This window comes from Tamandua tetradactyla, chromosome 9, assembly GCF_023851605.1.
Source record: "Tamandua tetradactyla isolate mTamTet1 chromosome 9, mTamTet1.pri, whole genome shotgun sequence".
In the NCBI taxonomy this organism is placed as follows: domain Eukaryota; kingdom Metazoa; phylum Chordata; class Mammalia; order Pilosa; family Myrmecophagidae; genus Tamandua; species Tamandua tetradactyla.
Genome location: NC_135335.1, coordinates 13,131,291 through 13,144,186, shown reverse-complemented (window position 1 = coordinate 13,144,186; position 12,896 = coordinate 13,131,291). Strand labels below are relative to the sequence as shown.

Sequence of the window (12,896 nt, the reverse complement as noted above, 5' to 3'; positions counted from 1 at the left end):
ACCCACCCCGGTCCCCCAACGCATCCCTTTAATATCCCCGTCTTTATTTCCTGGAGTCTGGCAGCACCATTGTCCGATTAACCGCACGGGGGCGGGTCCTGCTTCCACTTTCAGTCCTCTAAGTACGCGGCGAATTTCCTGCGTCCAGAGCAGAAAAGCAGTGCCCCGCCCCTCCCGCCCTCCACCATGGCGTCGACCATGAGGGTGGCCGAGCTGAGGTCCGGGAAGTCTTAAGATGGCCTGAACTGCAGGCTTCCCAGGGCAGGCTGAACCCAAGGCCGGCCTTGTTTGTTCCGGGGAGGCTGCAGGAGGGCGCCCAAGCAGATGGAGAGCGCCGACAACGCGGAGATCCTGGAGTCCCACCTCCGGCTGGCTGGAGACCGGAGCTCCCTGGCCCAGCCAGTCCGGGAGTGGGTGCTTGTCAGCCCCGAGGCTCCGCGCTGCCAGTCCCGGGCGCCCGGGGCCCTCCTTTGTGCATCAGGTGCACACCCGGGTAGCGCCGGGCTTGTGCGTGCGCGCACACCCGAGCGCGCAGATCCCCGCCAGCCGCCCCCGCCCGGCCCCCCGGCTCCTCTGGGATTCCCTCCCCACCCCACCCACCACCACCACCACCACCATCACCACCCCCCGCTCCGGACGCCCCGAGGTGGGGGCGGGGGGGAGGGAGGCCGTCCGACACGTAGCCTGCCTCGGGGCAGGACTCGAGTCCCCACGGGCGGGCGGGCGGGCGGGGGGGAGCCAGGGACCCGCAGCTCCAGACGGTGGCCTTCGAAAGATCCTCCTGGGCCAATGGCAGGCGGGGCGACGCGCCCGGATTGGTGCAGGCGCTCTGCTGATCACTGTGGAAACCCGGGCGGCTGGGAACGCGGGAGGTTGCGGAGCCCCGGGCGGGGGGAGGGGGGCGGAGGGCGGGGGAGGGGGCGCGCGCGCACGCGGTGGCGGGGCGGGTGGAGGAGGTGTGGTGGCCCTGAGCCGCGCGGGAGTTTTTACTGGTGGCAAAAGCCCTGCGCGGGCGGGCGGAGGGAGGAGCGGAGGACGGGAACCTCTTGGGGGCCCTGGGAAGCAAGGGATACTCCTGAAGGAAGGCAGGGGACACTCTAGAGGGAAGGCGAGGAGGCTGGGGGAGGGGGCACGGTGGGAGGAGGAGGAGGAGGAGGAGGAGGAGGAGGAGAAGACAAAAGCCGAAAGCGAGGAGGGCCCGGGCCGCACACCCGGGCCGGGGTGGGGAGCTGTCTGTACAGCCAGCAGCCCGCGCGGGGAGGACGCCTTGCCGAGGACATCCCGGTCGGTAGGCAGCATGGGCAGGGGAGGGAACCAAGGCGAGGGGGCTACCGAGCGCGAGTCGCCGATGCCCACCTTCAGCTGGGAGGAGATTCAGAAGCACAACCTGCGCACCGACAAGTGGCTCGTCATCGACCGTAAGGTCTACAACATCACCAAATGGTCCAGCAGGCACCCGGGGGGGCAGCGGGTCATCGGGCACTACGCGGGGGAAGATGCTACGGTAAGAATCCGGGTAGGTCCCCCGCCACCCTTCTCCGCTACAGGCGGCACACCAGCGCCCTGCGGCTCTGGGCGCCGACAAGCCCCCAGGCGCTGCAAGGAACCGGGTGCGTCCTGGAGGGAAGGAAGGGTGATCCGTTGTGCCCGTAACCCCCCCCCCCCCCACCGGGAATTCTCCACTGGGATGCCCGGGCCAGATTGGGGGGTGGGGGGTGGGGGTCCGCTTTGGGACCCCCGGGAGGGAGCACCGCGGTGGACACCGGGTGCCGGGTCTGCCGGGTTTCCGCGCGCGCGCGCTGGGACCCACGCGCCCGTCCCCTCCGCCGACTTCACCCGGAGCCAGAGACACCCCCCCACCCTCAGAGGGGGCGCTCGGGGGCTGGGGCTTTGGCGCCCCCGGCGTGAAAGATGGCGGGCCCCTGAGCGCCGAGGAAGGGAGCCGGAGAGCCGGCAGCCAGGTGTAGGGTCTGGGCGCGAGTCCCTCCCTCTCCCGCCAGACCAGCCGGGGCGGGGAAGGAAAGCTCTGTTCGGCGCCGGGACTCGCTGGTTCTCGCTTGGACCGTTGTCTGGGAAGGTCCGCAATGGCCGCTGCGGATAGAGACCTGGCAGCTCCGGTTCCCACGCTCGCCAGGACTACCCGGAGCCTCCGCAGGGGTCGGGCTTCTTGGAGAGTGGGGCAGGGAGGCGGAGGAAGGAGAAAGGGCTGGAGTTTGCAAAGTCCAGGTGGATGGGGCGGCTTGAACTGGGTGGATTTAGCAGCGCTGGGCTGGCTTGGCAACAGGTCGCAGCTGCATCCGAGGTTATTCTCGGACGTTCGACTCAAAGGCCCGCTCTGTTTCTAAATCCTGCCAGGAACGCCCATCCCTCATCCTGCGTCCTAAAGGTTGCATCTTACCAGCTGCAACCCTATGGCTCAGAATATACAGCATCTCTCACGTGTCCCCCCAACTCCCAGCCTGAAATCCTTGCATTCTTTTAAAATGCAGTTGCAGCACCGGGAGCCAGACCAAGCAACTGTAATTTAGGCTGTTCAATCGTGGGCTCACCGCCTTGGGGAGCAGGGCCCAAGCTTACTTAAAACTGAGAAGAAGGTCAGCCGCCTATCCTACCACTTTGCCCCACCCCCACCCCCACCCCCTGCTCTGTTTTACAAGCTCAGGATCACTGCTTGAGAACCCTGCGCTGGGAAAGCTAAATCAAAAACTGAGTGGAATGAGGTCTTTCACACAGCTTCGATGCACTGTCACTTCGGGACCTTACAACAGCCTTGTGAAGAGGTTGGGTAAGACCTGACCCCTGGTTGGGCTCTTTCCACCATTTCATGTGGCTGGATTTGTGCTGGCCTGTTGTGATAGCATAGGTAAATTTCTGATGCCCTGTCCAGGTCTTCACCAAGAAGTTTCCTCGAAGGCAGAGTCAAATACGGGGCATTGGTCCAATGATTCCCTAATTGTGAAATGAACACTTTCTTATGTGGAAACTCCATCTGACACTGCTTTGAACTTTATCATTGAATAAGGGCATCAGCTTTATTTCATTCCAGCTCTAGGGGTTCTGAGTGCTTATTTGCCCTTGGCAATGAGTTTCCTCCAAAATCTGTGCTCAGCTGGGTCTCTTTGGAGGAGGTGGTATGCCCTACTCTGGCCCCCTTCTCCATCTGGTAAGTTTGAGCTACAAATGTAAGTCTCTTCGTTTCTGACCTTGCCCCAGCTGCTGGCTGTAATTCTTGTGGACTGTAAATCTGGCATCTTGAACGTAAGCGGGAATCAGAGTGGACCAAGGGGAGATGATGTGGTCACTGGCTCATCTCCCTGCTTTGCTCACTAAGCACCCTTCTCTCAACTGTAAGATACACCTGTACCTATCTCAATGAGACCGATTCGTGGCAAAGACCTTCGTAAACTCTTAAGTGCTAGATAAGTACATTATAATGTTACCACACAAAAGAGAATGAGCGTGAGGATTATAAAGCAGCTAGACTCTTAAAGTCAGCAAAAGGAGAATTTAGAAAGATACTTTTTTAGGCTATGCCAGTTTTTATCTGATATCACAAGGTATGAAGACAATTCCTGCTCCCCAAAGCATTGAAGATGAGACTTTTGGAATGTGAACTTCACAACACTAGCTGGGAAAGGGTTGAGTAAGAGTGGGGTGAGCTGCTGGGTCCCACCCCCCAGTTTTTTTTTAACTGTCTGGGACCAAGTTAGAAGAAAGCAGGGGTGTATGGGGGGTGGTAGGGGCCTGGGGAGAAAGGCAAGAACGAGTCAGGAATCCAGAGACCCTTGTTTCCATTGAGGTTTAGCAGTGACCAAATGGCTTTGCCCCTTTGGGCACAGACTTCCTCAGAGCCTGGGGACTGGCAGAATTATTTATGGGCATTTCAAAGTCTGGTGAGGACCAATCAGCAGATAAGAGTTTGGATGTCTGAGTATTTTAATGCATTATGATGAGCCAACCATAGTGCTGATAAAATCCTAACAAAAAAGCTGGAAGAAGAGGCTGGAAATTCAGGAAACCATTCGTGGAATACATGGGGACCACAGGAGGGGAGTTTCCTGTTTCCAAAGAAGAGAAGATCTCAGCTCTCAGGATTTGCCTCTTCCCGAGGGCCAAAGAAGGTCCGAGAAGGAAGACCTAGTTGGGGGGAAAGAGCAGAAGCTGCTTCATTTCTGCAGCTCAGAGAGCTGTATGACCTCGCGTAACCTTCACATCAGCCCTGTGGGGATTCCATGCTGCTCTGAAGGGTGAAAGTCCAAGAGGCAGCGCTCGGAACCCAAACCCGAGTCTTTATCACTGAGTCTGCTGGTGTTCCTTTCCTTCCTCCTTTCTACCTTTCTTTCTCTTTCCACCTCTCCGATCCCTTTCCCTCTGGCCCTCTAGTGCTTCTTTTGTCTTTGCCTTACTGTTGGCAAAAGGAACCCTCATCCATGTTCCAAGAGGGTTCAGCAGCCTCCCATTTTCCCTACGTGGGATTTTTAATCTTCAACGCATCATCAAACATTTACTGACTGTCTCTGTGACTCTGAGCTGGGCTGTGGATAAAAGGATGAATAATTCAGATAGCAACCCAGATCTGATGAATTTGTTCCCTTCCTGTTTCTTAACCTGGGCCTCGTCTTGGCAGGTTTTCCCATCCTTCGAACCAAGAGAAGGCAAAGCAGGTCAGAGATATATTCCCTTTTCAACCCGCTGCTGTTGTTACAGAAAGCAACAGACTGAAAGTGGAATGAGCCTCTGTTCTCCTTGGGCAGGCCAGCTGTTTCAGCTCCCTGGGCCTCTTTTCTCATCTCCAAAATATGACCCATCTCACAGGGGTTGGTAATGGTTAGTGGGATTACATGTGCAAAGCCCATAGCTCACTGGCTAGTCTATAAAATCTCAACCCGCGGCAGCTATGTGAACCACTGACGTGCTTGGAGAGGGCAGAGAATTCCGGGTATTTCAGAAGCATAAGCCAAGTTGCATAAAACGGCGGAAGAGAGGAATCTGAACACTCTTCGGAGTTGAAAAAGTCATCTAGAATTAAACAGTGGGTAGCTGCAAGGTGCTGGCTCCTTCATTCACTCACGCATCCTCCTGGGTCCCGGTGTAGACACTGGGGTTACTGCAGCAAACAAGACACATGGCCCTGCCCTCGTGGAGCTTAGACCCTACTGGGAGAGACAGACAATAAAGTTGTGTGTCAGTAATACAGTTTGAGACCATGATAGTTGCTGTAGAGAAGATAAAATAGGGTAACATTCCAGAGACAACTTGGGGGTGGTGGAGGGCCATTGCAGGCTGGGTGGTTGGGTAAAGCCTCTTCAAGACTTTGTATTCAACCTAAAATTTCCCAGAGGCGGAAGCTCATTTTGATTGAGGCCTTTGCATTGCTGGAGAAAACTCTGGCATTCTGGCTGGAGAAAACCCTGACACAAACCCTGGCTCTGCTAACTCCTGAAGTGTGAGCATAGGCCAGCTGAGCTGAGGCCAAGACCTAACTGGAAGCGGCCATGGGACAAGATGGGAGCAGAGTTCCCAAGCAGAAGACAGAGTCGTGCAAAGGCCCTGAGCTCAGCGAGACTTGTGTGTTCAAGCATGGTTCACGCTAAGCCTCGGAAAGCTGCCAGATATGCCTGGTATGAGCTGATCCCACAGAGCGCTCGGTTTTTCTAACAATGGGGGAGGTATGTGGCCCTTTGGGAAGAACAGCCCTCAGAGTCTGTCTGTCCTGGATTTGATTCCTGCTCTTTGGAGCATGGAACTTCAGGTTCCTGAGCTCTAGCTTCTTTATGGGCAAGTAGAGCTCTGAGGTTTAAGATAACATAAACAGTATTCCAGGCTCTGCCCCTGGCTTCAGGGAAATGAGGCAACCTCACGGCCCTGTGAACTCTGCCCAGTGTCCTCTGGAAGTGGCTGAGAAGTGCCCTCGCAGAGCAGTCTGTCTGTCTCTCCTTCTTGGAGACATGACCTGAAAACTGGGAAAGTGGGTGCCAGCCCTGAGACGGATGTGCTTGCCAGCTCCTCCACATTACCTTTCGATGAAAAGAGGAGAGTCATCATTATCAGGCAGGGCAGCTGATCCTCAAGAAACAGGCTACCTACTCAGGAACTTTCCATTCATGGATCAAGAGCCATCTGATGTGGCATGGTCAATGAATGGACTTTTCCCAGCCCACTGCTGGGCCCTGAATTTGAAAGCATCCACTGGACCATCTCCAAGCCTCAAACCTCAGAGCTGGGAGGGTCCTTGGTTTGCAGAGGAGGCTGATGCCGAGTGGGGCCTAGGACCCCGGGCTTGGGCCTGCCTGCCCAGGAACCTGGGCATATCACTTCTTTCTTCTGTGCCTATATACATTTGACCTGACCCTCTGCCGCCATTCCTTTTTACTCAGCTAGGGGAGGGCACCAGCTTTCCTCTGCATAAAGTATGCTTTGTTCTTGACCCAAACAGAACCAGGCCAAAGGATTTAGATGCCAGTAATGTGGGAAGGAAATGGAAGGAGACCAGCAATTACTGTTGGGAGATACTTTGGCCGGGCTGGGGGTGGGGGTGGAGAGTGAAACATTTTTATGAGTTGTTAGCATTTTCTTCTCCCTGTGGCGTTTTGAAGTTTGGAATTTCCAAACATGAAAAGCTGAAAGAGTAAGTGAACACCTGTCTGTCCCCAACCTGGAGTCACTCTTCTTAACATTTCGTCTCCTTTGCTTTCTCCCCTCTTCACGCATATGCAGTTTTCTTCTGCCGAACCATTTGAAGATAAGTTGCGTCACCATGACACCACATCTCTAAATTCTTCAGCCTCATCTCCAAAGAATACAGATATTTTCTAACATAATCACAATATCATTGTCCTGTTTAAGAAAATCATTGGTAATTCTTTACTATGATCAGATATCCAGCCCATATTCAGAATTTCTCATTCAACCCCAAAAATGTCCTGTCTAGCTGGGTTTTTGTTTCCGCCTCCAAATGGACAGCCTTCCAAAGCTCCAGCATTGCACTTGTATCTTTTAATATATTTTTTTGAATCTCCTTTAATCTCAAACATGTCTCCTTCACACACACACACACCACACACACACACACCTTTTTTCTTTCCACCACTTTGATTTGCCTTACTGTTTGTGTCACTTGACTTATCCTTCAGTCCTTCTGTCTCCCAGTTTGCTCCGTTGCAGAGGAAACAGCATTCTGCTAAGGGACCCTGGTGCCAGCTCATCATCTCTCAATTAGAGATGCTGTGTTTGTTATGAGATCACTTATATGATAAGCATAATGTCTTTAGATAAAAACTGGAAGGAGATCTGCTCCAGTCTTGGCAGCGGTGGTTTCTGGGTTATGAGTGATAATCTCTGGATTATGAGTGATGTAATTTTCCTCTTTATTCTTCTGTGCCAAAATATGCACATTACAACTGTATGATCAGAAAGATGATAAAAATGCAGAACTTTTTTTTTTTTTTTCAATTTAAAAGCAGTAGAGCCATGTTAAAGAAAGTTTGGAGAGTTGTACAGATCACATGAGACAGAATCCCTGCTAGCCTAATGCACGATGACAGTTTAGTTCCTCCCGGGCTTTTTATTTTTTTTTATCCATAAATGCTGTTTACACAATTTTATGCTCTTTTTTATTTCTTTGGTCAAACAGTATAGCCTACAGACACATTTTCTGTGCGTAGGCGTCTGCGGTCCCCGCTTAATGAAAGCCCTGTGCCGCGTGCAGTTTGCACCCTGGAGACACCCAGCTTCCGCGCGTGCCCTGCCTTAGTCTGCCCCTTCCTCTGGCCATTCGGGGCATCCCCCGAAGGCGGGGATGGGGGTGGGGTGGGTGGCGCCTTTTTCAGAACTTTCCGCACATCTGGCTATACTGTACCCCGTGGGCATTGCTCAGTGTGCCCCCCACCCCCACCCCGCTTCCCGGCCACTCCAGCAGGGCAGAGGTCCGGGGGTCCGGCTGGATTCCGACACCGACGGCTGTGTCCCCTGCACGGGTCTGCGTCCACGTGCGGCGGGCAGAGGCGGGGTCTCGGCCTCACCACCTGCCCCCTCGGCCCCACAGGATGCCTTCCGCGCCTTCCACCCTGACCTTGACTTCGTGCGCAAGTTCTTAAAGCCCCTGCTGGTTGGCGAGCTGGCTCCCGAGGAGCCCAGCCAGGACCGCGGCAAGAACGTGAGTTGGGGCGAGGGGGGTCCTGGCACCCCGGGACTGGGCGGGGGGTGGGGGTGGGGGGGTTGGAATCCTTGGCCGGTACCTGGAAGGGCCGTTCCTTGCCTCCTGGTTTAATGATTCCCCTTCTCCCCCTCCTTCCTTCCGCCAAGATACTGATCCCGTCCCAATCTTCTAGGAGAGAGATAATGCAGAAACAGTGAAAAGAGAGAATCCGATAATGACCAGCTGCTCTGTTGGGGATGGGGGGGTGGGGGGTAGGGGGCTGCTGCTTTGGGGAAGAGTGATCATATTGAGTCACTTTTGTTCCCACACCCGGCTGCAACCTCCTGGGGCTGTTTTGTTCAACAATGAAATAGTGCGTGTGTAAGACCCGGTGTGCAGGACAGGGTACCCAGGCCGTAGGCTTCTGATATTTTCTCAGAGTCACTCTCGCTGGCCCTCAGCCCTCTTTCCTCAATGCCTGGCTCTACCTGAGCCCTCCCCAAGCCCACCCTGCTCAGAGGAGACCCTCTTCCTCTCTCTGACAGCCTGAGCGGGGGGCCCACCTTGAGAGTCCATGGTCCAGCGGCCCCACCTTTGTATCTGGCTTTCCCAAAGCACTCCAGGCCATTGGATCACAGGCTGGCCTTCCCTCCCCTCCCCTCTGAATCCCTGCCTCTCTGCCCCTCCTCTCACCTTTCCTGCCAGGCCAGGGTTGGAGATTGCCTTCACCCCTTGCCCAAGCTGACCTCTCCCAGCCTCCACTGGGTCCCTAGCATCCCCTTTCACCCACACCCAGCCCCCGGCAGGTGCAGCTTCTCTCCTCTCAGCTGCATCCTGCAGGCATCCTGCTTTCTGTCCTGATCCTCCTTTTCACTGCAGTTTAAGTGGTTGACACCCAATACTCCAATTGTTCATGACCTACCCACCAGTCTCCCAAGTCTGGCTTTCCTTGTTTCCCTGGCCTGCTTCCTACCTTCCTTTTTTCTCCCCCACCATGCCATCATTCCCAAGAGCCATCCTTGACTCTCTCTCTGTCCTCCAGGCTCCCCCTACCCAGTGCTCACCCCAGTTCCCTTCTGCCTTCCTTTGAGCTCTTGGGAGTGGGGAGAGGACTTTGTCCTGGACCATTGTGTCTCCCCACCTCCCCACCCCCTCAAGTCCTGGTAGAATGCCAGAGTAAGTGGGGCAGGGAAGTGTAGTGGGGAAAACGCAAGCTTTTGAGTCAAATCCTTCCTCTGCCACTTTCCTAGCTGTGGACAAATGTCCCCAATCCTCAGGGCTGTGCCAGGCACCCAGGAGGCACGCGGTTGGGTGGCAGCTGTGGGTGGCGCCGTGGTGGCAGGGCTCCTGCCGGGCTGGGACTTGTGGATTCGAACCCTCTGGCCGCAGCTTCCCAGGGCTAGCCCAGCAGGGGTGAGAAGGCCGTCCCAGTCTTCGGTCCCTTCTCAAGTGTGGCTGACGCCGTTCCCTGGGCCCTTGTCCGACAGTCTCAGATCACAGAGGACTTCCGGGTCCTGAGAAAGACGGCCGAGGACATGAACCTGTTCAAGACCAACCATGTCTTCTTCCTCCTTCTCCTGGCACACATTATCGTCATGGAGGGCATGGCGTGGGGCATCCTTTTTTACTTTGGCAATGGCTGGATTCCAACCCTTATCACAGCCGCTGTCCTTGCTACCTCTCAGGTGAGGCATGACATCCTCCCCTGTCCCCGGGCCCTCTCCCCCAACCCCCCCTCCTTCCCCAGCCTGCAGGTCCCTGGTGCCTATATGGGGGTGCCGTGACGGGATGGCCTCTCTCCCCAGGCCCAAGCTGGATGGCTGCAACATGATTATGGCCACCTGTCGGTCTATAAGAAATCCACGTGGAATCACATCGTCCACAAATTCATCATTGGCCACTTAAAGGTAAATGCCAGCGGCCCCGGGCATCCCGCTGGTCAGAGATTGGGGCAGGGCCTTCTCCTTTTACTCTGAGATCAGGCACTCTCAGGTCACGTCTCTGAGGCTGCAAGGTAACAGGGCAGGGCTCCCTGTGAGAAATGTGTGTCACGCTGCAGGACGTGCTAAGCCTCCGTGCCTCTGACTCCCTAAGCCTGTCTCTGGGGCAGCTCAGACCCACGGAATCCTGTTGTGCCTTTCTAACCTGGCTTCACTCATAGAAAGGGATGCGTGCTCCTTTCCTTTTAGCTCAGTTGATCGTGATATTGTTTGAATGCTCTTCTCTAAATCTCTTTTAGTTCAGGGACTGGAAATAAGTAGTTTCTCTTGATGAATTGGTGTGCTTTCTCTCACTGGGTGATATGAGCTATTTAATATGTTGTCTACTTCATTTTTTCCTTGGGTTCCAGGAAAATTCAAAGCAAGATTTGGAACAGGGCTACCCTTAGTCTAAATTCTTGCTTTATCTGTCCTACTTTCTTCTTGCATGCCGTTTAAGCCTTTATCTTTCTTTTAATCCTGTTGCTATATATGAGTCCTTTGTCGTAAGCCATCTCAAATATGTTTTTTTAAAAAAAAAAAAAAACATTTGCGGGCACTGGGAATTGAACCCAGGTCTCCGGCATGGCAGGCGAGAACTCTGCCAGTGAGCCACTGTGGCCCACCCTCAAATATGTTTTGAGAGTATGTGGGGTGCGTAGGGAAAGTAGATACTGTTACTATGTAAGTCCATAGACCAGGGGCATCAAGTGAAATAAATATCAGCTGAGACAAAAACTGTTTAAAACTCAGAGGGCAAAGCAGTTCTTCTCTCACCATTCTGCAGAGCAGGGGCTGGACTAACAGCAGGGTTACAGCTCAGCAAGTTTGTAAAAGGGCATGCTGGACTTGCCACTGAACTTGCTGATCTGATGGGTGTTATCGCTTTGATTTTGGAAATCAAATCCTTGCCAGCTCTCCCTCTGAAACACGGGCCGCTCCCCACCTCTGCAGCTTCTAGCAGCCTCCTACGAAAAGCTAGGTGGGTCCGAAAGACTTGCAACCACTCTGGGCCCTGGCTTACGTCTGCATAAGCTCACTACCCCTGGGGGCAGACCACACCGAATGCCTCTGTGTGTCCCTTCTGGGGTGAATCCACCAACCACCGAGCTAGTAACCAGCTCCTCAGCCAGCAGCTAGTCTGGCCCTGAGCCTGAGCTGAGTGAGAACCTGGTTTCTTTCCAGAACTTCAGGGGTGAAGGGAGAGGGGCCCATATAGTAGCACGCTTTGTTTCGTTTCGTACTCTTTTCTGTTGGATAAAACGCCCTTCAGGATTGGAAAGTGACATTTTTCTCTGGACCCATGTTTTCTCCACGCACAAACAAAGATGGGCTGTGTCCTGCTTCCAGATTCTAGGCTGGACCCAGGGGGCCCTTTCCTGCCCAATGGTCCTTGGTCCCCGAGGGGCCCTGGAGCACAGCTATTGCATCAGAGGGAAGTCAAGCCCAGGGCAAGAGGGCTGGAATCCTTGTGGGGATGTTTGCTTGTGGAATCACACTTCTGGAATGATGGGTTAAGAAAGTCCTCGGGCTCCAGGGATCAGAGGGGATTTGGGGGCATGGGCGCCACTGAGGGCTCACCAGTCCCTACTCGTCATGTCCCTTGTGCTGTGTCCTTCATTAGTGTGGCCAAGCAGCCATCCCATGGTGTGCCTCGGAGCACACAGGTGTAGGCAAGTTTTGTATGGCCATCCGAGTCTCAGTTTCCTCCTGGGTAAAGAGGGGTTCTAGCTCCCTGCCAACTCGGTGTTTTAGCACAAGCTGGTAAGGACAGCGTGCCGGATGCCTGGGGGCTTCAGGAGCTGGGCCCACTTTTTAAACCAGTAATAGATTTCTTCTGTGAGTTTCCTGCAGCCTGACTTTCCCTTTTGGCTGCGTCACTTCTGGTGGACATTTCTTCCACAAGGCGATCTTTCAGCAAGACGGTTCTCAGCAGTCACACCCTTACTTTAAAAAAGCCTTTCATCTTTCAGCATTGCACTTAGGATAAAATGCAAATGGTGAGGCCAGTGCCATCTAGACCTTGCTCCTGGAAAGGGAAATCCACTGGCCTTTATGCAGCCTCATCTCTGGCCATAAGGCTGGGACTAGGCCATGTGAGGTTCACGCCTGGGGTGCAGAATTTAAGGATGCCCCCAAAATACTCAGTAATCAAGACAATATTTTAGTGCAATAACTTTTTTTTAACTAAAGTTTGAAATATAACATACACAAAAAAATGATAAATTTCAAAGTACAGTTGACCAAGTAGTTATTGAACAAATTTCAAAGTGTGGAAAGGGTTACGGTTCTTCAATTTCAGGTGTTTCCTTCTGGCTGCTCTAAAATTCTGGAAACTAAAAAGAAGTATCTATATAATGATTCGTCAGTCACAATCAGGAATTATATAATGATTCAGAAGTTAATTCCTAACTTCTCTGTTACAACCCCTCCTTCTCGTTTTGTCATTCTCTCAATCTTCAGGGATATTTGGGCAGTGACCATTCTAACTTCTTCATGTGGAAAAGGGTGTCGACGTTATGGGGTAAGGAAATGCAACTGGTTGATGTTCTGGGAGAGATTGGTACCTCTAAGCTTCAGAATTTATCTGATGCAAGAACAATCCAGAAGTTCTAAGTATCTGAAAAATAAGCAAAACTTTTCTAGAGTCTTAGATAGAGCCCTGGGTTTTCTTTAGGGAAAATTCTTGGCTGGGGCTTGGCATCCTGTGGCATTTTGTAATAGCAGGTTGAAGCTTGCGTAAGAATGACCTCCAGTCTGAGAGATTTGAAATCTCTTAG

At 53.5% G+C, this 12,896-nt stretch overlaps 1 protein-coding gene across 2 annotated transcripts in view; it reads left to right on the top strand.

Moving 5' to 3' along the window:
* The first annotated feature begins 996 nt into the window (after positions 1-996).
* The window catches only part of FADS2 (fatty acid desaturase 2), a 31,793-nt gene continuing 19,893 nt past the window's right edge, over positions 997-12,896 (top strand). The window contains exons 1-4 of one of the 2 annotated variants that reach the window (XM_077116012.1): positions 997-1,516; positions 8,045-8,155; positions 9,625-9,822; positions 9,943-10,044. In XM_077116012.1, the coding sequence (XP_076972127.1) occupies positions 1,298-1,516; positions 8,045-8,155; positions 9,625-9,822; positions 9,943-10,044 (630 nt within the window). In that variant the 5' untranslated portion in view covers positions 997-1,297. The remainder of the gene's footprint in view (positions 1,517-8,044; positions 8,156-9,624; positions 9,823-9,942; positions 10,045-12,896) is intronic. The other variant, XM_077116011.1, reaches the window with a different exon arrangement.